General features: G+C 36.2%; 2 protein-coding genes across 4 annotated transcripts in view; both read right to left on the reverse strand.

Moving 5' to 3' along the window:
* Positions 1 to 77: 77 nt before the first annotated feature.
* pasha (microprocessor complex subunit partner of drosha) lies at positions 78 to 3,347 on the reverse strand. The gene has a single exon (XM_089842727.1). It carries the CDS (start codon positions 2,478 to 2,480, stop codon positions 330 to 332), a length of 2,151 nt encoding a protein of 716 aa, XP_089698853.1. The 5' UTR covers positions 2,481 to 3,347; the 3' UTR covers positions 78 to 329.
* A 1,258-nt stretch (positions 3,348 to 4,605) lies between these two features.
* The window catches only part of LOC149661263 (ecdysone receptor-like), a 55,784-nt gene continuing 35,257 nt past the window's right edge, over positions 4,606 to 25,132 (reverse strand). For 2 of the 3 annotated variants that reach the window (XM_089842728.1, XM_089842729.1), the window contains exons 3-8: positions 12,227 to 12,409; positions 11,766 to 11,906; positions 10,836 to 11,140; positions 10,569 to 10,724; positions 10,271 to 10,493; positions 4,606 to 10,177 (exon numbers count right to left, since the gene is read on the reverse strand). In XM_089842728.1, the coding sequence (XP_089698854.1) occupies positions 9,936 to 10,177; positions 10,271 to 10,493; positions 10,569 to 10,724; positions 10,836 to 11,140; positions 11,766 to 11,906; positions 12,227 to 12,409 (1,250 nt within the window). In that variant the 3' untranslated portion in view covers positions 4,606 to 9,935. Of the gene's footprint in view, positions 10,178 to 10,270; positions 10,494 to 10,568; positions 10,725 to 10,835; positions 11,141 to 11,765; positions 11,907 to 12,226; positions 12,410 to 22,421 lie in introns of all 3 variants that reach the window. The other variant, XM_089842730.1, reaches the window with a different exon arrangement.

Here is a 25,132-nt window from a genome sequence, read left to right on the forward strand (position 1 = left end):
GACCACGTGATTTTCCAAATGAACACGTGCTTTCAGTAAAAAATAAAGCAATTTTATTGTTTAAAAAAATTGGGTCGTTAAAGATTAATCAACTTTTATTTAAACATCGTCATGATCAAAAAAAAAAAAAAAATAAGAGTATATAATGAAATTTCATTAAATGAATTATTATAGCATGATTATATTGAATTAGGCGTGATTGCATTAAACAACATGGAATTTCATTAAATGAATTATTATAGCATGATTATATTGATATAGGCGTGATTGCATTAAACGACATATTTTTCATAGAACGTTTAAACAAAAACAATCATTTTAGGCTTATTTTAAAGTTCAACATTTTTCAAATTTGACGAGGAACTTGAGGGCAAGTCCATTTCCTCCGGTATGAACTTCCCAATTGATCGAATGGCTTGGCGCGTTTCGCGCAATTTAAGCATTTCTTCTTTCAACTTATTCAAAATGGAATTATTAGGGCGATTAGCGCAAGCCTTGCTCTGCAGTTCCGTAATCCTTTGTTCCTCTTCCTTCTTTTCCTTCAGTGTCTTGCAGGAACCTTTTCCGTAGAGCCGCAACAACGAACCCCAGGCGCGTATATGCGGGTGCAACTTCTGCAAGATCGACTGGGAAGCTCGTTGTTTTCCGTCTCTTTTATTCTTGCATATAACGGTCGCCGTGTGCTTGCCGACGGCCATTTTAAACTCGTTCTTTTGATGCTTCAAATTGTTCATTTCAAATTTTATTTGGGTGTCGCCCATTCCGTAATTTCTTTTAAGACATTCCAAAAGTATTTGGTAGGGGGAAGGCTGCCCCGCTTTCAAGCATAATTCGCTAACCCTATTGTCTTCGACACCAACTTCGTCGAAAAAGGCGACATCCTGTTGTTGCTGTTGGTGTGTCTCTTGTCCCGGTTTGTTAGCCGATTTCTCATTTTGCTTCAACTGCGGGATTAATATCTCCAAGGATACTCGAGCGGCTTCTGACTTGGCTTGTTTCTTGCTGCTACCGAGACCCGATCCGTACTCCATGTCGTTTATGACGACAGTGGCTCCGTACGGCGTACTAGCATTCTCGAGTTCTTTGAAGACGTATCTCGGTTGCATTCTCATGGCGTGTTGGACGTACTCGTGTAAGATGCAAACGTAAGATTTTCCGCAAGGATTCATTATGAATTCGCGTTTGGCTCCATTACCAGCGGGCACCCCAATTTGGGGCTGGTCAGGTGTTGGTGGCAAAGGGCAAGTAATTAACTTGGTGCTTTCTGGTAAGGATGGTCGTTGTGACTGCTTCATCATTTTTTGATGTTTTCGGCGACCAGCCCACGTTTTAAATCTACGGACAGTAATGGCTTGAAATTCGAAAAGCTGTTGACAATATTTCCTAACAGCCAGTGGTTCTAACGAATGTTCTTTTTGACTATCTTGAACGCTTTCTACTTTTGCTGGAGGTAGACTTTGTTTCTTAGTAGAATTATTGGCCATGTCGGATTCCGAAGACTGAAGAGGAGTTGAAGGGTCTTCATCTTCATCCCCCATTTCAACTGAAGTTTCGAGTACACTCGATGGTCCGTCTTCAGTATCGGCAGTTGCGTGTTTTTGCTCCACCTCTTCTTCAATTGTTGTCAATTTACCAACAAGTCCCTTCTCTTTATCTAATTCTTTTCGGTACTGAAAACAAGGTATGGCTGATATTGGTATCTCGTGTTTGCGCGCGCTTCCAGATCCAAGGAAGTAAGGTTTGGCCATGGTACAAACTCTAGTTTGCTTCTGTAGGTACACCGGCATACCACTGTTATGAGTCACAACGATCCAACCTTCAGGAAGGACATCAAAATGATCGTGTCCGCGGGCTTTAAGGACAATCTTCTGTTTTTCCTCATGGGCCAGCTCGTCATTTTTAGTTTTCCTGCTCTTAGAGTAACCTTCTTCGAGCATAGCTTCAATTTCGTCAACTGGAACGTCAGAATCACTCTGATAGTCGTCACCATCGTTTTTGTCGAAGCTATCGTCGTCAGGGGCATTTTCAAATTCATCTAAGATGTCAAATTCGTAGGCGTTATCCGCATTTTGACCATTTTCTTGACGAAAATCGTCAATAAGTGTCAAATTGTCATTGTTGGAGTAATTTCCATTGTAAATTTCATACTCTTCATCATCCCGTTCGTCACCAGTAGCTGGCGTAAAGCTATCATCCATTTTGGATTTTTTAAGACAGGGTTCATCATCTTCATTCGCGGAATTTGTCACGGGGGATAGGCAATGTTTTGAGGGGGAAGGTACTTGTTGGGGCTCTTTGGGAACTTTGAAATTGTCCAGTGTTTTTTGATTATCAGTTTCAAGTTGATTTTGCGTTGAATTTTTTTCACAATCCATTTCGTTTTCTTGATTTACTTGGAATGGGTTGTAATCCGTGTTACCATTTTCCAAATGAGTTGCCATTTTCGCGAGTAGTTGTTCAAGTCGAAAAAAGCTGTCCATGTTATCAAGGTTAAAAACCTTTTTTTAAAGTGGCGCACCAACGTTTTCTTCACCACACAATTAATTAGTTTTAAGGGTTCTTAGATGACGTCATTGTCATTGTCGTTGTAGAAATAATTATTGACCCACCAAACCCATGCCACGGTCCATCCAACGTGTAATTGTAAACTGAATGGACTTTCGCATGGACAAAGGTGAGACTGCTTCTAATAATCCTTGGGTGTTTTTTTTTTATAATTTAGGATGGAAGCCTTGTTTTTGATTGATATTATCCACTTTTTAATTTTAATTAAAGTTTAAATTCAACTCGAAGATAATTTCCTTAATTAAGAGAGAGTTTTAATACTAAAAAACCACCCTTTCTCAATTAAGGATCGTTAAGAAAATGAATGTTGAATATTTATCATGGAAAAATACGTATAAAATTTTAAAATCTGCAACAAACAAGACGGAGTTTGGTATAATATTAAGAAAAATTTAATAGCTAATTAATAATTCAAAGAAAAATACGATGCTTAAAGTGTGTAACAATGATGAAGCTTGAAGACGCTGTAAACTGGTCTTTACTCACTGGCACAGGCACTTATCTTATCTGGCGGGCTTGGCGGCTGGCACTGTGTACTGTGTAGAATGCTAGCCAAGGCTTAGTTAAAACCATCATATTTTCCTTCTTTTTTTAGAGACTCAGTGCTTTAATATAGCTAAAATCAAACTGCACTTAGTTATTAAGGCTTTAACTATCTTAACCCGCATTAACTGCAAATATCAGTATTAAAATTGCCTCTCAGGCTCTCGCATTGCCACGCTGAAACACCCGACCCGACGGTCCGCCCGCCAACCGCCACTCTCTCAGTCAGTCTTCTCCCTTATCATCGCCTCCTACTCCTAGCTCCTGTGCCCACTCGAACCCGCGCTCACGCACACAAGCGCCTAGCACGAGGGTGCCGTCATTACTCATGAGAGCGTACGAGATTTGAAATCTTTCTCGAATTTGATGATTTCAAATATTAAAGAATGATTTGACTGATTTGGAGCCGATTTGAATGATTTGGGAGTGATTTTCACGATTTTACGATGATTTCGATTCGATTTATGTGATTTGAATGATTTGGTAGTGATTTGAATGATTTGGTAGTGATTTGCATAATTTGGTGCGATTTGAATGATTTGCTAGTGATTTGAATGATTTGCTAGTGATTTGAATGATTTGCTAGTGATTTGAATGATTTGCTAGTGATTTGAATGATTTGCTAGTGATTTGAATGATTTGCTAGTGATTTGAATGATTTGCTAGTGATTTGAATGATTTCGTAGTGATTTGCATGATTTGGTGCGATTTGAATGATTTGGTAGTGATTTGAATGATTTGATAGTAATTTGAATGATTTGGTAGTGATTCAAGTGATTTGGTAGTGATTCAAGTGATTTGGTAGTGATTCAAGTGATTTGGTAGTGATTCAAGTGATTTGGTAGTGATTCAAGTGATTTGGTAGTGATTCAAGTGATTTGGTAGTGATTCAAGTGATTTGGCGTTGATTTCATAGTGATTTTAATGATTTGATGATTTCTTGATTTGACTGCTTTGTATAGTGATTTCACTGATTTACGATTGATTTCACTGATTTGAATGATTTACTAGCGATTTCACTGATTTGTGCAGCGATTTGAAGGATTTGATTGATTTCATAGCGATTTTAGTGATTTTCTAGATTTGGGAAGTGATTTATGTGATTTGAATGATTTAAAAAACCAGGTGTACGAGATTTGAAGGAGCGACGGCCCCCTCGGCCTAGCAGTACTACGTAGCGAAAACGGGAAAAACATTTTAAAGCATGAAAGTGCATCGGTCAAACTTCTTATTTCGATTCCATTATTTTTAATCTTCCTTGATTAAAAGAAAGGGAAATTTCTTAGATAATTCTTAATCTTAACCGAAATCATTCATAGCCTCCTAGATGAAGCGCTTGACGGACTTAAAATAAAAATACTTCTGTTATGAATATCTGCTGAAAGAGACGTTATATTTGAAATTTTAATAAATTTCCAAGAAACCCCTACCTTTCCATGATTCCATCACCCTCTCGTGGTTATAGGTTTGCGGATGGTTGATAATACAAATTCATCATTTTTTTTGTCTGAAATCTGACCAACTTTAATTTGAAAAATATATATAACATTGCAAAGATACATTTTCTGTACAACATCAGAATGAAAACGTAGCAATTCACGCACGCTTTTCTTTTTATCTCTCTTAATTCCCTCCTTAGAATAAGAATTATTTTTTTTACGTTTATTTCTAGAGTTTAATGAATATATTTTTAATTGTTTTTTTCGGATTTCCCAGCTTTTTATTTTATTATAATTAAATAGACAAGAGCGCACCCACTCTCATAAATTCTTCACTTCACCCAGGAAAGTAAAAATAAAGGTGCTCTTTACATTTTTCTAAACTTTTTATCTCTTTTTTCGTACTTTCAATGGTATTAATATTATTTATTTATTTATTTATTATACTATCAGTTTTTATAGAACTTTGCCCTCTTTTTTTTTAAGATTTCAAAGCTTTTACGAACGATGTTGCCATACTAGAAATAAGTCCGCTACAATTTTTTTAATAATTTTTTGATTCACGAAATAATTCATTCAAAAAAAAAAAGTTATTACACTATATTTTTATAATAATTGCCTATTTGTTTAAAGATTAATTTCTTTGGTAAAATATTATGCATACCTTAATTAATAGTCGAAATATTTTGAAACGTTTCTACGGTGAAGCAGACGACGCATCATTTTGACTCAGAACTTAATAAAAATGGCGGCGGCGCGTTTAAGCCTCTCTACACATTCGCATCGGAAATAAGTCTTTTGTACTGAAATTAATCTTTAGCATTAGTTAAGGTACTTAAAATAATAATTATAATTAAAGAAAATTATTAAGTTTTTGTTTTTAATGGACGGATTTTGTTTTCTTCTTCATTTTAATGAATTTAATTAAAATTAAAATTTAAAGTTAGGGTATTATTTATGTGTATATTATTGTTATCGTCTGAACGATTTGTATCTAGCACCAATATAAATCGATAAAACATTGCCTTTTTTAACGAGACAAATTATTTTTTTAAATACGCTTAATTATTTCAGCCAGTTGCTACAGAGCTCTTAATATTACTATTAATAAGCCAAGGCACTATACTCTTCTTTTTAAAATTCATCATCTGATTGGTTGATTCTTTTTATCGCGTATAATTGCCTAAATTGGGCTTCGTTTTTTTTATATATATTCTTTAAATTGGTCTTTAATTTATATCTAATTAAGATTAAAATGAAAATAGATTTAAGTACCTTAGTTCAATTAAGAAATAACTGATGCAAATTCCCGCAACAGGTAAAAATAAATTGCAAAAAAATATTGCAAGGATAAAAAAATATTGCAATTAAATGTAAATTCTAAAATGCGCGGAATTAATTAAATTCTAAACAACGTAATTGCAATGCAATTAAAAATTTGTAGCGGACTTAAATTTCATTGAAATGGCGATGGCGGCCTCAGATTGTTTGCTCCCGTACAGCTTTAAACATGTTTTGTCGTAGTAAAAAGCTCTAGTTATATTACAACGTACTATTACACGTTTCACCATTATTCCCATTAAATTAAATTTTAATTTTCCCCCATAGTAAATTTATTTTTCCGTCTGAAGTTTATTTAAGGCTTTGACCCTATACGGCGTGATTATTAATTGTTTATCTGTTTTTTTTGTTTGTACCCCAAAAAACGTTTTGTATATCACATTGGTAAACATAATAAATACCCAACATGCTTTGCTTTTCCGTTAAAATCTATCTTTTTTTTTTATAATTTTGTAACACGCAACGCACGTTTTTCATATTAAAAAATGTTGTCAATTAATAATTAACTCGTCTCGTTTAACTAAACACAATAGTTAATTAACTAGGGTGTTTATTTTTAATAGGGGAGGGGGGCTAATATAAACATGAAACATTTGTTTCAGAAGGGATTTTTTTTTCTTTAATAATTGTATAATTCATTTGGGTATAACATTTTTAATAAAAAACGGGAGCAGATTTTTTTTTTATTTCAAACGAACCTATTTTTTCTTAATATATAACATTTTTTTTCTAACCAACAAATTGAACAAATTACAGTTAATGTATAATACGCGATGTGAAAAAAATTCTTTATTTACAGAGATCATAATATTTTCTATTCTTAAACTTTAAACAACTGGTTTTGTATTTAATTTTCATCTAAAAAATAATAAAGAAAATTTACGTTAAACTTTAAATTAATTAAAGAAGGTTAAACTTAAAGGGAGGGTGAAGTAGAAAATCAAGTGATTTTTTATCGATTCTTCTACCAATCATAAGACCAGTCTGCATTGTGAAACATTCAGGAAAATATCAGCTCCGAATGATTTTAAAATTCAAATTAGGTTCAGATTTTAAGGATAATTTTAAACAAGGACTGCCGACCAATCGCGTAACGCCCTGCCTTTTTATTAACAAAATTCTCGTGGCACGCTCCATGTCTCGCGCCACGATTGTCACGTCGCGCGCCTAATTTTATCAAATCTCGTGATAAAATTCATTCGACACGGAACGTGCCACGAGAATTTTGTTAACAAAAAGGCAGGGCGTTACGCGATTGGTCGGAGGTCCTTATTTAAATTATCCTTAAAATCTGAACCTAATTTGAATTTTAAAATCATTCGGAATTGGTATTTCCTGAATGTTTCACAATGCAGACTGGTCTTATAATTAGTAGAAGAATAGATAAAAAATCACTTGATTTCCTACTTCACCCTCCCTTTAAAAATATTAACTAATTTAATTTTTAACCATCTATAATTATAAAATAAATTCAACCGTAAATTTTCAGTTTAATTAAACTATTCCCCAAATTAATAATATTTAAATCACGATTAAAAATAATGAAGTTGCCCACAATATTTATTACTATTTATAAACTGTTTCTGTAGCATGATGATAATTAACTGTCTGAATTAAAAAAAAAATAGTGGTGGTAAAAATTAATGTTAATCAATGATTTTAATTAACTCCGCCAGGGAAATGAGAGGGAGGGAGGGAAGATGGATGTCAACCTGAGTAAAGATTCTTAATATATATTCAAGCGAGCGTCAGGTAATCTCAATAGTTTTTAAGACGTCATTAAACGAAACGAAACGAAAGAAATCTGATCTATCTATTTTTGTCGCGTGTTTTTTTTTTTTTTAAACCTACCTGTAATTAATTAACTGTATAAATAATTAAGAAGATTGATTTGAAACATGGAGGGACGAAATTTCAGAAGCGTAAAAGTTTTTAAATATTCGTGTCGTTTGATTTTCTTTTTTTCTTTCAAAAATTTAAAGAGGTTTTATTTTACAAATAAAATATTTTCTTAATTAATTAAAAAAACCCATGATTTTTTATGTTATATTTGTTGGTTGTTGTTGTTGTTGTTAAATTTGTTTTATGTTTTTTCCCCATTCATAAATTTCGTTGGAGGACCTAAAGCACCATAATTTCAATATATATCATTTTATCTTTTCAATTTTTGAAAGAGAAGGTCAGAGGCGTGTTAATTACACATTATTTACAATTGATCCCCCGAATCTTCGTTTATTTAATTTCATTTATTCTTTTCTTAAACTTAAACTTTCGGCGTTTTCAAAAAAAAAAAAAAAAACTATTAATTAATAATCATAATCAAATTCAGAGTTTAAAAACATATTTAAACCCTAAAGTCTTTGACGATTTAAATCTATATTTCTCTCAGGGAAGAGTTTTCACTACAATTTAAGTCATTTTACACACCACGGACCAGCCATTGAATTTTTTTAAATTAAAATTAAAAAATAATTTTCTTTTACGTTCTCAGTTGAAATATTCCGGCGAAAAAACAACACGGAAATTTATTCTTCTCATAATTAGGTACGTTTTCCCAAAATATATTCTTATTCTCGCCTCTTCAATAATAATTTAGTTCATTATCAATTCAGTTCTTGGCAAATTTTAGAACTTGTATAATTACTTTCAAATATCTACAACACGATTCAACTTAATTCGAACGATTTTTTCTTCAAAATTTTTCAATTGAAGAAACAGGTACAGCAGCATCTCGAAGCCCTCTCGTAGGGGGAGGGGGGGGGTAGGGCGGGTCCTGATGACGTAATAATTTCGTCTATTTCTCACCAACCACTTACTTCATCAAAAAGTTAGTTCTGGCGGTATGATTATATACGGCAGTGAATGGTACGTGTCATTTAACTTATAAGAACAATTCGATAGTTTCTTTTCGGACCATTCATAATCGTTATTTTATTTACTTACCGGTCGGTAACTTACGCGCGCTTTTACCGATAACCTAATTAATAAACTCGAGTTGTTTTTTTTTTTTAATTTTAACTGATAAATCACAACCTTTGAACTTTACTTCCTTCGTGAAATCCTCTCTGCCGAGGAAAGCGCAGCGCAACGCACGCTTCACCATTTTTGAAAAACCCGAATTTTCGTTGGACTCCCTGGGTATTTTTATATTGCTCTCAATTTCCATTTTCAAATTTGAAATTACATCCTTTCAAAGCAAGCCTCCAATCAAACTTTCGCGTTCAAGATTCCCAAACTATTCGAGGCAATGTTTTTCGCGAAAAACAAAAAAAGGTTTCGTAACTTTTCCCAAAAGTTTTTTCAATCAAACTGATCGTGTAAAAAAATAGCACCAAAAAACATGGAAGTTACTGGATGTCTTAGAAATTTATAATTTCTTCATCTTCTTGGAAAAATCTCAATCTCAGTGTCGGTATAATTTTATAAATTAAGTTAAGCGTTGCGTTTCTTAGTTAAACTTGGTTTAAAGTTTCTTCCAATGTAAATTCACTCATTACACAAGTTTTGCGCGAAAAAACTCTGTTCGCTCTGCGTTCGTCGGTAACTCAGATTTGTAGAGAAAAACGAAATAAAAACGAAAGTTTTTCGAATAACAAAAAGTGGTGGCAGCTTTACAGTCATTTTTTAGAAGATAATCGTAATTAATAATTTAATTACCTTTAAATGTTGTGTTCTTGAAGTGAAAAACAAAATTAAAAAAAAAAAACGATTGAAGACGTTTTTTGACGTTATTATAATACAAAATGAAGAAATCAAAATTTATCGCGTTGTGCTTGGAATGAATACGATTTTGTTTTTGTTTTTTATGTTTGTGTGTATGTTTGTTTGTTTTGTACGTTTAAAACCAATAAAAACGCGTGTTCTACTTGAGACAAGCATTCACGATTCACGATCGACGAAAACGAACAAAGTTGGAAAAATCGTTCGTTCGAATGAATTTTTCCCGGTGTGTTTTTTCTTCTTACCAAATTTTTGTAACGACGAATCTTATATAAAATAAGGAATAATTTCGTGATGATTTCCCGATTTTTCCTATTTGGGTATTTCTCAAACTTGAATGTCCCATATTTCTTCCAAGAAGGCGGGTAGTTTTTTGTTTTGGACTTTGAGAGAGAAGCATTGTTCGGAGTTGATGTTACCCAGGGAGCGCAGTTCCGTTAAAATGCCCAATAATCTCGCGAAATAGTTCTTACCCGGAGGCCGATGGTTGTCCACGTAAGCTTTTAACGTGTCAATATAATAATCCTGGATTTTCTCAACTTTCTTTGGTTCTATTAATGCGGGCCGTTCTGAAAATACCATAAGAGTCTCCTCCATTAAATTACGTTTAAAAGAAATCACCAAGCTTAAGAACCTAGTTAAAAGTAGGAAGGTGACTTTACCAGAGAATATGACGGTAGCTGTTAGGAGGGCATATTCGGCATTGTCCACCTTGAGAAGGCAAAGGTTTCTGCAAAAGGGAAACAAAGCTTCGGCAGATTCTCCCATACTGGCGCTATGGTAATTTTCCCTAGTGTAAGGCTGGTTATTCGCGAAGACGATGGAATCCGTCTTAATATCGTATTTGCGCGCCGTTCTCAACATCATCACTTCGCTAGAGCAGGCCTAGAAATGATCCCAAACCTTTATAGCGTCACAATGACAAGGGCTGAAAGGTACACAACAAATTTGTTAAGTTACCTTGAGCAGCGTAATTTGGTCTTCCCTTAATAGCGTATCGAAGCCCGGTACCCGTTTAGAGAATTCCACTATTAGCTGAACGGTTAAAATGGTAATCTCGGTGATGTGTTGGAACCTCTTTTGATGGTCTTCGTCCGTCGTCCCCAGAGGAAATTCCTAAAACGACACAAAAACTTCCAAAGTTAATAATGATGATAAAGGGTAATGGTATCAATCCGAGCCTAGGGAAAACTGTTAGTGTTGGGTATAGTTTCATGACGTTCTTACCGTTATTTTCTTGACGTCATCTTCGGACGGCGATTCGAACTGTTCCTGGTAGTAGACCAATCTGTTAATGAGGTCCTCTTGTACAGAAGTCAAAGGTTTGATACCGGCACCCCCGCCTAAATGGGGTCCGGTATTTCTAGGTGGAACCCCGCCTGGAGGCCCGGCCCCCGTTAACGTGATGCCAATTGGCTTTACATCTTCTTTTTCAACGCTGCCTTCCTTTGTCGTGCTGTTGGGCCTATCTTTATCTTTTTGGGCCCTTTTACATTCCCTTTTGATGGCACACTGGTACTCTGGAACCACGCCTGTTAATAACCCCAAGAATAAAATTAAAATATTTAACGGGCAACGATATTCAAGAGACCAATATAATTATTTAGCATTTTCTATTTTTAGAATAAGAGAACAAAAGCTTATTTTATTTTATTTACAATATATTTGTGAATTGGAGAAACGCTTCGTAAGTGATGACACCAATTAGGAAATACGTCAGTTCAGAATTAAATTAGTACGAAAAAAAATGCGAGATATAATGGAACAACAAGTAAACGGTGTACGATTACATAACGCTATTACGCTACCTGACACCAATATTTTTATTTACGCGTAATTTGGATCTGATTGCCAATGACTGGTACATTTTTGTAGTTTTGGGTTTCCATTTTGGTATAGGCCTAGTATTCGTAAATTTCATAAATGCTTTAATCGTGTAAAAATATTTTAACGCCATTAAATCTTTTAGAAAAAAAAAAACGATGTGTGTAATTCTTTCACTATTCTTGATGGTAATTAAACACTTTAGAGGAAACGATGGTGGGTTAAAGTAATGAATGAAAGACTTAATGTTTTAATTGAGCTTGTGAGTTTATATTATTTGGCAGGCGGCGCGGCAATGGGGTTCTTTGCATAATGAAATTGGCTTGTACTTACATTCTGGCCTCATTCCAACGCTGAGGCACTTTTTGAGTCGACACTCTTGGCATTTGCGTCTCATGTACATGTCAATCTCGCAATTGTTGCCGTACTTGCACTGATACACCGCGTTTTTAGTGATGCTACGTCGGAAAAAACCTAAAATAGACAAGAGAGAGCTATTCAAAACCCACACCAGACCTATTACAAAAAAACCGTAACTGAGACTAAAATAATAACAATAAATAAATAAAACAGAAGATAAAAATTCAGCCAAAACAGTATGTTACGATGAAGAAAACCACATCACAGCTATAATAAAACTCGCGCCCACGCGCTGTCTGACTTTTGAAAGACAATAAGGTTTGTTTGGAGTGAACCAAGCCACAGAAAACTGCCCCATAATTCTGAACGGGCAGAAACTGACAGCGTGGGCAATATTGTAAGACCATATCGAGGAATGTTTTTCCAACAATTACCTTTGCAGCCTTCGCAGGTGAGAGCGTTGTAATGATAACCGGAAGCGCGATCTCCGCAGACCAGACATAGTTCCTCCTGTTGTCTAGGCGCGGGACCCTTTTTCTTCTTGGGGTCCCCGAAACTGTCCATGTTGAAGCATCCATTCATGCTCCCGCTGCTTAAAGGACTCATGTCTTCTTTACCTGTAAACATAAGCAAAAGACGATATCGTAAATAAAGCAGAAATCTTAGTAAAACAAGGTCCCCAAAGTGGTCTGAATCAGCATTACTTAATATACCATAAAGCTAAAAGCTAATGACAACATATTATACTGGGAATACGTCTCGCGTTTTAATATGAAGGCCTGATATAAGCGTAAATTATCACAAACAAATAGACCAATATGACCTGTTAATATCAAATAGCATTCCCTAAGTGGCGACGTCTAAGTTTGACCAGCATTTGGGGTTTTAAACGCAAAAGGGATCAAATGACGTTATTAATGTTGGGCAAATGGTCTATTTTCAACATTGGCATATAAATATTTCTATTCACAATTTTGGATGTTAAAAATGTTATAGGATTTTGTTTGTTTTACTGAAATTGTATCTCCGGAGACTAAGGTTGTCCCCGTCCATTAGTCGTCTGATCAAAGACGCCTTTTTAATGGGTTTATTCAAATATAGAGACAAGCTGACGACATCTCACAGAATCCCTAGCGTTTCTTAATCGATTAACGTACAACATCAATAAAAAATAACAGAAAAAACAATGGGAATTGAACAGGAGTTGTAAATTTTTTTATCGTAAACCTGTCACTTATTTTTAGAATAAAAGAGTGCGTTTTCTCAATAAATAATGCGGTGTTGGAACAAATTTAAGGGCTATTATTTATTATTTTATGAAAATAAGTTAAGAAATATTTGACGACCTTAATATTAAGCCTAGTTCTTATAAGGTCGAATAGATAAGATATTATTATTATTATTTTTAATTATCAGCGTTATCAATGATCTAGTGTAGTGAAAATTTTTCAGAGTCCCACTAAAGCTAGTGAAATAAAAAACTTGAACTCTCCGTTATCGGTCGTTGGAATTTAGAACCTAGGATAGCGCTGCACTAATCTAGAAAATTCCGTCGAATTTGAACCAAATTAACAATAGCTTATCAACGCCTCAAAATTGACATCCTATATGTATGTATGTATGTATGTATGTATGTATGTATGTATGTATGTATGTACTGCAATCTCGAAAGTTTATTTTGATAAAATTAAAATTTCGGATTAATAAAACAAAAACCTGTGCACGCGCGTAGTTTTTGTGCAAAATGGCAAATGACAGACCAGACCATTTGGAGTTCATGCACTCGTACTAGGTAATAAAAGCTTATATTAGGCTTAGCGACATTCGGTTGGAGGGGAGGAGGGAAACAGGTGTTTTGAAACGTTGTTTTCGCGATCGTCGCAAAAATAATGAGTGCCTCACAGAAAAAACTAGAGAGAGGCTTATCCCCTACCTCTCTCTTTATATAGAGTAAAAATAACGACAATCCTGTAAAAAGCAATGTGGACAGAGAAAATACTAGCTGACGAATGACGAACAAATAAAAGGTTAATAACAATCGAATAAAGGAGAGCAATGAACGATCAATTTCACTTTTTAATAAGAAATTCCCCCAACTGATTGATAACACGAAAAGTTCTATAGACTCATTTTGAGACCACGTTTAAAATTCTTAATCAGTATTTAACCATGTTTTAATCCATCAAGATTGAAATTTGATATTTAAAATGTCTAAAATGCGAGATGTGATGTGTACATGCAATAAAAATATATTGGTCTAGCAAAACAATCAAAACCACCCAAATTGATATTAAACTTTTAATAAAAACTGAACAATTTAATTCCCAGCATAAAAATTAAATAACTTTACTAATTAGAAATGTTAAACCTTACGATCTAATCCCTAATAAGCAGATTTAAGTGAAGTTTATAAACAAGCCTTGTGCATCCCTAATTATTTCAAAAACATAATCCCCGCATCTCCAACTTCGTCGGATTAAAGTTTCAGATTCAGACATTTTGTTTACAAAAACTTGGTTGGGAAAGGCAAAACAAAAATATTTTGGATATCAGATTGTCAGATTTAACGAGTATAGAGGGAGCTAGCGTCGGTAATCCGTCGGGGGACTTATAAAGGCGCCGCCGTCGAGGAAAAGATGACCTTGAACAGGTGAAGAGACAAAATGAGAGTTGAGGAGGGGGATGAGAATTTTGGAAAAAGGTAGGCGGCGCTCCTTTTACCATTTTCTCTCGCAGTGAGCCAAGATTATTGTTACGCAAAACCCCGGCAGGTGAAGGAACCTCGTAATCCCCCCTCCCTTTCCTCCCCCCGACTTATACACATTTCCCTTCCTCTTCTTTAACTCCAGTCTCCTTTTATTTTTGATTTTTTTTACGTTTCATCCCCATCCAGGCTCTATCGACTCTAGGGAAAACTGGGAGAGTGGGATTTTTCTAAAACCAATCGGGGGAAAAATTATCTTCGCCATCATGATATGGGACGTTTACTTTTAAAGGTCCAATAAAAGGAACTTTAATAATTCGATATCCGGTTTGTAATCTAATAAGAAAAAAATAGGCTTAAGATCGAGAAAGTTATTTCAAGGGTGTTTGGTATATATATATTCAGGCGTGGGACCGTATTAATGTCATTTGAATAACTACATCCGGTTTGAAAGCGTGGTTTAAAGCTAGTACTACGTCAGCGGAAACCCGTAGTAGTTATTGAGATACTACTATTTGACAACATTAAAGAATATTTGAATTATGTTTCGTAGTTTTTGGAGGGTTACCATTGGCCAGGGCGTTGGCGTTTGCCGTTCTGTACGGAGGAATACGTACATATTTTCTTCATGACGTAATTTAGTCATCAGACTCCCTCATATTTGAACTTGGTGGTAAGAACAAGCCTCAGACCGCGAGCCAAAATAGCTCAGCGTGGCTGGTTGAAATAGATCTCGACATTGAAGAGTGCGCGCTTTTTCACTGCGGTTGGAGGTTATTTGGCTGTGGTGAGTGTGCAAAAACTCTATTAGACTTCCGCCAGGAAAGAAGCCCGCGTATCAGTAGACAGATAAGGAACCCTTTCAAGCAAAATCAAACTCAGAGAGAGACAGAAGGGAGGGGGAAGGGTTTTTTTTTATACACCGTATCTTTCACCATTTTGAGTCTCCCAGGTTTATAAAGCGGTTAACCCGATGATAATTTTTTTTAAGATACAAAACTATCTTTCACAATGTTGCCACCCACTCAAAACCAGCCTCGATTGGAATATGATAGCTACGCCGCGGAAAAGTGTTTATTCCCACTGAATTATAAAATAAATACATTGTACGCATTAACAACACGTTGAGATTAGAAGTAACCATAAGATATGTTCCATAAGTTTGTCACTGGTTACTGAGAACTTGTCATGAAGTGACGTAGGTCATAGATTCGAGGTAAAGCGACGCCTGGTGAGGCGCTGTCAAAGGCTTAGTACAGACTACCATAAGTTCATAAGATATGTTCCATAAGTTCATAAGATATGTTCCATAAGTTCATAAGATATGTTCCATAAGTTCATAAGATATGTTCCATAAGTTTGTCACTGGTTACTGAGAACTTGTCATGAAGTGACGTAGGTCATAGATTCGAGGTAAAGCGACGCCTGGTGAGGCGCTGTCAAAGGCTTAGTACAGACTACCATAAGTTCATAAGATATGTACCATAAGTTTGTCACTGGTTACTGAGAACTTGTTATGAAGTGACGTAGGTCAAACGTCATAAATTCTCGTAAAGCGACGCCTGGTGAGGCGCTGTCAAAGGCTTAGTACAGGCTAAATAGGAAGATGCCATGCGACTGCAAAACTGAGTGAAGTCAATTATCGCGTCGATCTCGAACTAGCATTACCTATACTTCATAGGTAGTGTCATACTTATGGAAAATATCTCATAAACTTATTCCGTAACTCATTAAAATGACAGTATTTCCTCCAATCGCAAAAACTCTTACTTGAAGAATTGATTTATGGAGAACTATAAAAAATTATATTGAAGTTGAAAATGGATGGTTTAACCTCCACTTTTTCTCTATGTTTAAAAAACCGTTCGGTAACTTATAGCGCCAGTTAAGTTCACGAAAAAGCCACTACGAAGCTAAGGCGTGATTATTACGTATGTATTTTGAAAACACGAGGGGTCTAATTAAGTTAGGTTTAAAAATGTAAACGATTATGAGACGGCATGTCGAGTTTCTTAAGCGTGTAATGGATATCATAATGGTCCTATTATATATATTTAAAATAAAGCGTGTAAGGATGTCGTGGTTCCAAGACCACAAACCCCTCTTTAAGAAAACGTTTCGTCGTCTGGGGTCGCCAACTGTTTTCCTAATTTTTTCCCCTCTTCATTAGGAACCAGGGACTGAAATTTCTTTCGTAATCCGAAGGTTCGTTTAAGTCTAGCTCGAGTCTAAAACACGCGTGGCGTTTATACTTCAACAAAATAATACCCCATCCATTCAGCTTCATTATTTAAAACATTCTTATCCTGTTACATATACTGAACCTCGAACAAGGCCTAACAATACGTAGGTTAACTTTGATATGATAAATTTACACGCATAAACTAGCTCTCTAGTTTTTCAGAAACGTTGAAATTAAAAGACCCAAATTCACTCTCGCTTTTAAAAAAGCCAACTGAAATGGTAACGCTATAATTTAGAGACAAGTTTGTTTTACACGTACACGGCTTTAGGGACCGTCCATAAACTACGTCACAGTCTTATGGGGGGGAGGGGGTTTCTAAATTTGTGACGGTCCGTGACAAGGGGGAGGGAGGGGTTCTTCAATGCGTGACGTCACATTTAGCATTGATTTTGTTACGAAGTCAGTAAGTGGCCGATTGGCTCTCTTATGTTATAGAAGAAGAAAGACAACATTCCATAGTCCACCGTTACAATAATTTACCAAAATTGTTATTCCATCATCGCTTAGATAGTAGAAAATTTAAGCAATTTTCTACTATTTACACCTTTGTATAGCGCATTTAAAATAAACAGCGTAAACTCCCTTATGTCTCTGTTTATTCGCTCCTATTATTTTTGAGGATTAATCAAATCCCCCTGCCGATTGAAATGGTTTCGATTCTTTGGGAAATTTTCGAAATTTCAAGCTCGATTAATCTGTTTTCGGTGACAGTGTCGAAACCTAAAAAGTGTGCCCCTTTAACTAAGCTTTATGGAACTTTTTTTAAGCTTATAAAAAGCACATCCAGACATTAAAATTCTAAAGGTCAATCAGAGGGAAAAAGCTTAAAACGGAAGAGAACTTTGAATTTTCAGCCGAGCAAAATATTTCTGCGAGAGCGGCATATCACTTAAGAAATTAATCAAATTAAATTTGTAAATTAAGACAAATCATAGTGCAGAGGGGGTGGTTAAAGAAATGTGACGTGGTTTTTAGGGGAGGGGTCTGAGAAAAGCGTGACGAAGCGTGATCTGGGGGGACGGGGGGGTCAGAAAATGCTTTTTTTCGCGTGACGTAGTTTATGGACGGTCCCTTAGTACCATTGTTGGAACGTGCAGTAAAACGTAATCGTGTACGAGACGAGGGGCTAATCACTCTCATATCCCCTTTAAATGCACACTGATTACGAGTAACTCTCACTAATAATATTACTGTCCTGTATAGTAGCGCTCCTATCCAAACATGCACTAACACAGAAGAGGGGTTAACCAAGTATTATCAATTAATGCATGGTAGGGCAGCTAAGTGACTGGTCCCTCGAAGCTAAGAGTAAGAAGCGGAAACTGCAGATGGCCTTGGCAAGTTAATTTCGCTCCTAAGAAGACTCCCGGCAAAATACAGGAATCCAATCCACACAAATGGCTTGTTCTATTCATAGAACTTCGCTTCTCCACCTCCGTTCAGGGGAAAACGTTCAGTTGGGCACGGCCCCCTAATCTCAAAACTTTACCAAAGATCGAACAGCTAAAATTCCACCCATTATATGGCAGTATAGATTCCTCAGGACCCCGCTTTTTGGGCTTGGAACTACACGTGAAAATATTAAGGAGAGTTGAAAGTTGCGGGACCCACTGCGCCACCTGCTGGTTTCTATAGTTTAGCCACATTTTTTTTAGGCACGCAATGGAAGTAACTCCAGAACTTCCGAGAAGAGAGAGAGAGGACCAAAAGACCCGAGCTAGAGACCCAGAGAGTATTTCACAGCCCCTTAAACCCTCCCGTTTAATCGGGGAAAGGAGAAGGAGATGGAAAAAATGGCACTTCCTGCCCCGATGGAAGAATTTTATTCCACTTTGCCCATCTGAGGGAATCAGCCAAGTACGTGGGAACCGTGAAAGAACGAATCAGCCTTCCTTTTTGGAGAGAAAAAAAAAGAGAACCATGGTTCGTGAGAGGGGTGAAGGACAATGCCGTCCCTCCCTTACACTATGTTTGTGTATACTATAGAATATGGAGAAACCGAGGTAAGGTTGGTTCTACATCTGATTCAAATAAGAAGAGGATGGTGCCCCCTGCCTTAATTTTTCAAGGAAAAAGATGGGGAACATCCCCAACACGATGGGAGGTCGGAGAAGAATGAACGATTCAACATCCCTCTCCCACGGACTATTCCATTTTTCACCAAAGTGCCATCCATGATCGTAAGTAAAACCAGCCAGGAAATATACACATCGACCTTGAAGAAATTAGATGAAAAACTAATAAAAAGTAGTACCAGGATATTCGATTTGGATACTTCAATCAAAATCAGTAACTAAGTTCAGAATGATGCAAGAGTATGCATAGCTTTCACTAAAGGGGTGTTTGTTTGCTATTCCCTCAGTGATAGTACTGATACCAGACCATTGGTGAGTCAAGAGATTGCAGATCGAGAGACAGGCTAGCAGTTCAAGTTTGAATGACAGTATTTGACCGTCTTGACTCACAGAGGGCCGGCCCGGTCTGACAACTCTGCATTGAAGTTTAAGCTGGGAGAGAGAGAGTGTGGAGGAATTTTCTAGAAATTTAGTGGAAACTATGTGGCTGTACAATATTTTCAGTCTGTTGTTAGTTAGCGGTTGAATTATACACGTCACAATTGACCGCCAACACTAACCATCTATGAACTAACATACTTTATAACTTCACTAATAAGTAAATAATTTAAAACCAAACGTTTCAGTAATTCCTTACGATTAAAAGCGTCGTGGTTTGCCAGGAAAAGTGTCGTTGCGGAGAAAACGACCTTAATCACTTGGAAATGAGGCCGATAAGTTAACGGGGTAGCTCCGAGGAAGAGGAGCAGAGCAGGAATAGTGGATAGGGAAATCTGATGAATAGAAAAATATGGCATAACGCGTCGTACGTCGGTTGTCGAGAGGCCATACAATTTTACAAAATTTAAAGGGAGTTTTAGGGGACCAGACGCCGTGTAACCTTTTTTCCTTAGAAAAAGAAGAAAAAAAATGTGTTCCCAGGGAATGGGTCAAGTTCAATCGAGGAAGTGAAACCAGAGAAAATGAGGCCTACAATCTAGGAAATAAAATTATAATTTTTTATAATGAAACCCCATAGCCTTGAAGGGTTGGTTTGGTTTGGTGCATGGTTCTACAACGGGGACCGTTTTATATTTAAACGGGATGGATTAACAACAAAGGAAAAACGGAACGGTTGGTTCTAAGATATTTTTAAAGGGTTGTACAAAACCGCTAGCTTAAGCCTCGGTTGTTGCTTGGGTTAGAGTTAACTAAAAAAATAAGGGGTTCTAAATTTTTCAAGGTAAACCAGCGAGGCGGCGTAAAAACCTGAACGAAAAAAAAAGGTCTGTTGCGTGGCATGGGAAGCTAGACTTTCTTTAGGCGCGATCTTAGATTGGATTGGATGTGTCTAATAAAAAACTCAATTTTATAATTCAAATTAATCCTACCAAGAATGTTATTAAATATATAATGACGTAAGAAATGTGGCGTCGTCGGTTTAACTTTGCAATATAGGGGGATAAAGTCGTCGTGTTGAATACAAACTTAAATTAGATCGAGGACTAACTTTAACCATAATGTAAAGTTAGAATGTTTCGCGTTTAATAGCTATTTGGCGTATAAAGAACTCGAACAATGCTTTTTTAAAATGAATGGCTACCCTATAGACCTACGTATACAATTTTAAGATCTTAACAATGGGTAATTCCAAGAAGTCTTAAATGGAATTTAAAAAATCCTAACAAGAATATTCAAGTATTTGAAATATTTATCAATCAATAAATTTCGAAGAGAAAACACGGTTTTAAGTTTGCGGTTTTAATAATCTTTATGACGTCACTGTAACCCGTGGGAACACAGAACACAATCTATTAAGCACACCCAAATTTCAAGAAAAAATATTTTTAGATTAACTAACTTAATCAGATTAATTTTTAATTTTTTAAGTATTCAAATTGATCAAAACCTAATAATCTTAAGCGAAATTAAACGCTACATAAGGGTTTATACAACGTTTGGTAAACCAATTTCTGCTGAGTTTTCAAGGTTTGTTTGAACCCTGTACTACATAGCCCTTTTCAATTCAAAAGAACTTCAAAAAGTACGAAAACTAAATGCGGGAAAGTAAGTAGGCTTGATCAAGTGCAGAAAGAGACTAGTAGCAATATTCATGCAACGATGGAACAAATTCTAAAATTCAAGAGTTAGGTAGGTATATAATATTCACCAAAGAATGATTTTTAAGAGAATCTGAGAAATTAGCGAACCGTGAACTGGCAGGCAGTGACTTTGAACGCACGCGCGTGTTTACCAGGAAAAAAAAAAGGAAATTTGTTTGAAATGGTTTCTGGACAAAGTCGAAAAAGCACGATTTTTCATGACTCGGTGCGCCATTAAAATCAAAAACTAGAAATTTACTTTTTTCTTTCTTTCTAGGTATAGGACCTATACCTAGTTTCTCACAATCTTAATCTTGCTTTCCCTCCCGCTCCCCCTTTCCAGGATATTTGGTTTAGAATGCCATCCCCCTCCCCTCCCGCGTCTTAGTCGTATCTAATGGCTAAAGTTCTAAAGCTGTAGGGATTTAAGCGAAATCGGAATATAGAGATAGAGAAATAAATAAAAAGTTTGATAAACCCGTTCCGTTCTCCGGGGATTTTCAACTTTTCCGACGACGATTCAAAGTTCCAAAAGAGGATTTCAAAGTCCTTCTTGCCTAAAGGCGATATATTTTTAAACATTTTTATTTTTATCGTCAAACCAGTTTTTAAAGCCAAGGAATTTTGGGTCTTTTTAGTATACTTAAGTCTACTACCCAGACTTTCCAAAAGTGAGGGTAAAATACACGAATTTAAAGTTCCGAAAGAAACGTTTATTCACTTATTAATAGGTTAAATTTGTAACACTGTAGAGTTTTTGCATAAATATAACTCCATATATTTAAAATTATAAATTTAATGAATGAATAGTGTTACTTTCACTTTAAAATCTGGGTAAAGAGTAAAAGTCAAAACCGACTAAAATTCGGTAGAAAATATTTGTTTATCAGTTTGAGAAGCTTAAATAGGGACTAAATTAGGGTTTATAGAAAGCCCTGGCAACGTGACCAAATCAAAGTCGGCGAATTGGAATTACGAATACAAACCCCCTGGAGGGTTTTTTGGTCAACTTGATGAAGAGTTTCTCTAAGACCGAGAAAGGTCAAAAGTAATCTAAGGACGAATTTGTCTTATCAATAGGCTCTTAATCCCGTGGGATAAACAGCAAAAGTCATCAGTAACCCCATGAGAAAGGGAGTGTGGGGGTGGGTGGTATCTTTTAATTACAGTACGGAGGTCAAATCGGGTCGATTCTAAGAAATTTAAAGTGTAACTAGTTGAACCATAAGTAGGGGATTATTTTCTCAACAGGAATTAAATTATATGCCCCATCCTCAATAAGAAAGAAAGAGATGACGCTCTATTCCAGTTGGCAAACTGACCAATACATAGTTATCAGACTAGGAGGATTGATACCATTTACACTGCAGGAGGCCGGTCTTCTGGTGTAAATGGTATAAATCATTCTACTCTGCAAACTATGTATAATAAGATTTATCATCCTTCGAATGACGAAATCAAAATCCCACCACTCTACGGAATTTTCCTAGTTTAAGAAAAGGGTATAGAAAGAAAATAGCCTACATGTTGCTGAAGAATTTTCATTGATGTCCAAATCCCAAAAGTCCAAATCGACTTCTCCAATATCAGAAGGGGTCAAACTGGGGACGGGGCTAATTCCGTTTGTGCCCGGATTGGGAGCCTGCACCCTTGAAGGCGACTTTCCAGGGGAAGTTGACGAGTCGTCATCTTCCTCGCTTTCTTCGGCTTGATTAAAACTGGAGGAAGAAACTTCCGGAGAACTTTCCATTCCGAGCGCCCTTTTTCTCGAAATTGGTATCGATGGCGTGCTCGAACTGGACGAATTTGAACGGGCCACTTTCTGACCGTTGACATTCCGCAATCTGGTTTTTTTAGCCAAGGGAAGACCCAGCTTCACCGGTACTTGAATCGGTTTCGGACGATGGTCAGGGTCTTTCGCTTCCATCGCTCGCGTTCGACTAAGCCATAATAACACAACTGGATCCATTGTTTATTTGTTTGTAATCAGTCTTTTCGTAAATAAATATGTTTAAATAGACTAGTATATTATGCACGTGCAACTTTTCCGCAAAGTTAATTGGAGATGTTGAATGATCAGCATTGTAAATATTAAAATTAAGGTGATTTGTGAATATTTAAAAATTTACCAGTGACTGTATGGGTGAAGTTTGTCTTTGGTAACGATAGACGTATCTTGTACTTTTGTAAACAAACTCAAAGGAAATATTTTCGCGATAGAGTTTCAATTAGAATTTTTAACCACAATCTTCCTTTCCAAAAATACGATAAAGATATTTTGAATCTTATGTTTTTTCTTGAATGACCGGCGTTACGTAAATATCGGACGCTATTTGGAGAGTAGCGTCGAGTTTCGGAACAGCTCGTGTACTGACGCGCGGGGCTCCCGTGTATCTCGGTGAAGCGAACGCCGTAGGCGTAGTAAGGAAAAGCACACTGAACTTTGAGTTGACCTTGGAACGAGAGAAAGCTTCTCTCTCTCTTTCAAAGTCGGGGTCGCCGTACGCTGGACTTTTCGATCGATGTTATTATGTCCGACAAACCTTTCTTATTATTTTTTTCTTAAAGGTATATACGAAGCACCAAAACACAGTCAAACTAGTAGCGAATAAAAATTGATTTCTTTTAGCACGCCGCTGTTATTTATATATTATATTGTGTTGAATGGGAGGCAATATCCTTTTCGATGACCGTCTAAACGTTCTTGGATCGAAACCTTAAGAAACTTCTTGTTTCGAAGCAACGAAAACAGTTTTGTGGTTGGATTTATAAAAACACTGATTGGTATATTAAATTTCTAATTGACAAATTTAATCCTTTGTTGCATTGATGGGAAAAACGAATTCTTGAAAATTGCGAAAAATCATTTAAATTGAGCACGTCTTCTTTTTCGTTGATATCGCGTTAAAATCCAATATTTTCGTAAACAGAATTTCCATAGTCCAAATTTGTTGAGAAATTAGTATTAATCCATAGTCCAGTTGTTGGGAAATTAAACTTATTTACTGTTTTACCAATAATAAACTTCTTCAAAAGTCGATTCGATAAAAAACGTTTGAAACTATTTCTTCATCCTTCGCGATTTTGGTTGCTTTTTATCAAGAAATAACAACACTCGAACAACGCGCAAACAAAATTATTCCATTCCTCCCTCGCTCGAGGCTTGGCTGGCGAAATACTTCTTAAAAAAGACGCTAAAATATAAGAGAAAATATATGTTCTTCTTCTTCTTAAAGAACCGACCGAAATCCCGAATCAACTCGCTCTATTTAAGACGAGAAAAAAATTTAAAAAAAAGATGAAGAAACCACCCAGAAAACTCGTCTTTTTGTTCTTGAAAAATGTTTCCTCCTAAAGAGTTACTTGTTTTTTGGTTTTTTTTTCAAAGACAATATTTGAAAGGTCCGAAACGAAACGAAGTTAGTTATATACGCCAGTAATCCAAAGTAAATCGAGAGAAGAAGCTTTCTCCTACAACAACAACCGACTGAATTCCCCGGCGAGTTCCAGATAGTTACTTGTAGTAAAGCGCAGACGTGAAATTAAATGCGGTCAAATCGCGTCGCATCCAAAGCGGCGAACTTGTTGTAATAAAATTATTTCAGAAGACCCTAGTTTCGCGGTCTAATTACACTTCATCGTTAAGACGAATTTCGACTCTTTTCTTCGTTATTTCAAAACACAGATTTATTTTATTTTTCCTGACAAAAATGGCCAGTAGCAAGCGAGCAACCTTGAAAAAAAAAATAAATCCTTTTCCTTTACGCGAAACCGAACTTAAACGCGAGCTCAATTAATTGAGCGCACCAATTAGAGAATTTCATAGTTGCAAAAGATTATAAATAAATAATCAAGGTACGGTTTTAACAGGTGTCTGTCCATTTGGTGGTTTGTTAACAGAAATCGCGACGTAAATAACAAACAGCTAGCGCAACCCGCGGCGGAGAAATTTTAACTAAAAGCAGCGAAATTTTCAAGTTCTCGACGCGAGGAAGGCGAAATGGACTTAAAAAGTACCTGACGAAAGTTATACACGGCTTAAGCGTATCGGCTCAACAGGTCTACGGGTCTATGGGCCAAAGCCGTTCACCCCAGCCAGCCCAACAAACGCCGCGTGCACACATTTCGTGTACCTGTAGATTTTTAGACTTTTAAAGAGATCCATCCACCTGACGTAACCGAATAAAGCCAAAGGCGGGAGTGGGGGGTTACATCTCGTTTATTACTACGAGATA

This window comes from Phalangium opilio, unplaced genomic scaffold, assembly GCF_054372755.1.
Source record: "Phalangium opilio isolate 3A_F unplaced genomic scaffold, DU_Popi_V2 ptg000070l_1, whole genome shotgun sequence".
Lineage (NCBI taxonomy): Eukaryota > Metazoa > Arthropoda > Arachnida > Opiliones > Phalangiidae > Phalangium > Phalangium opilio.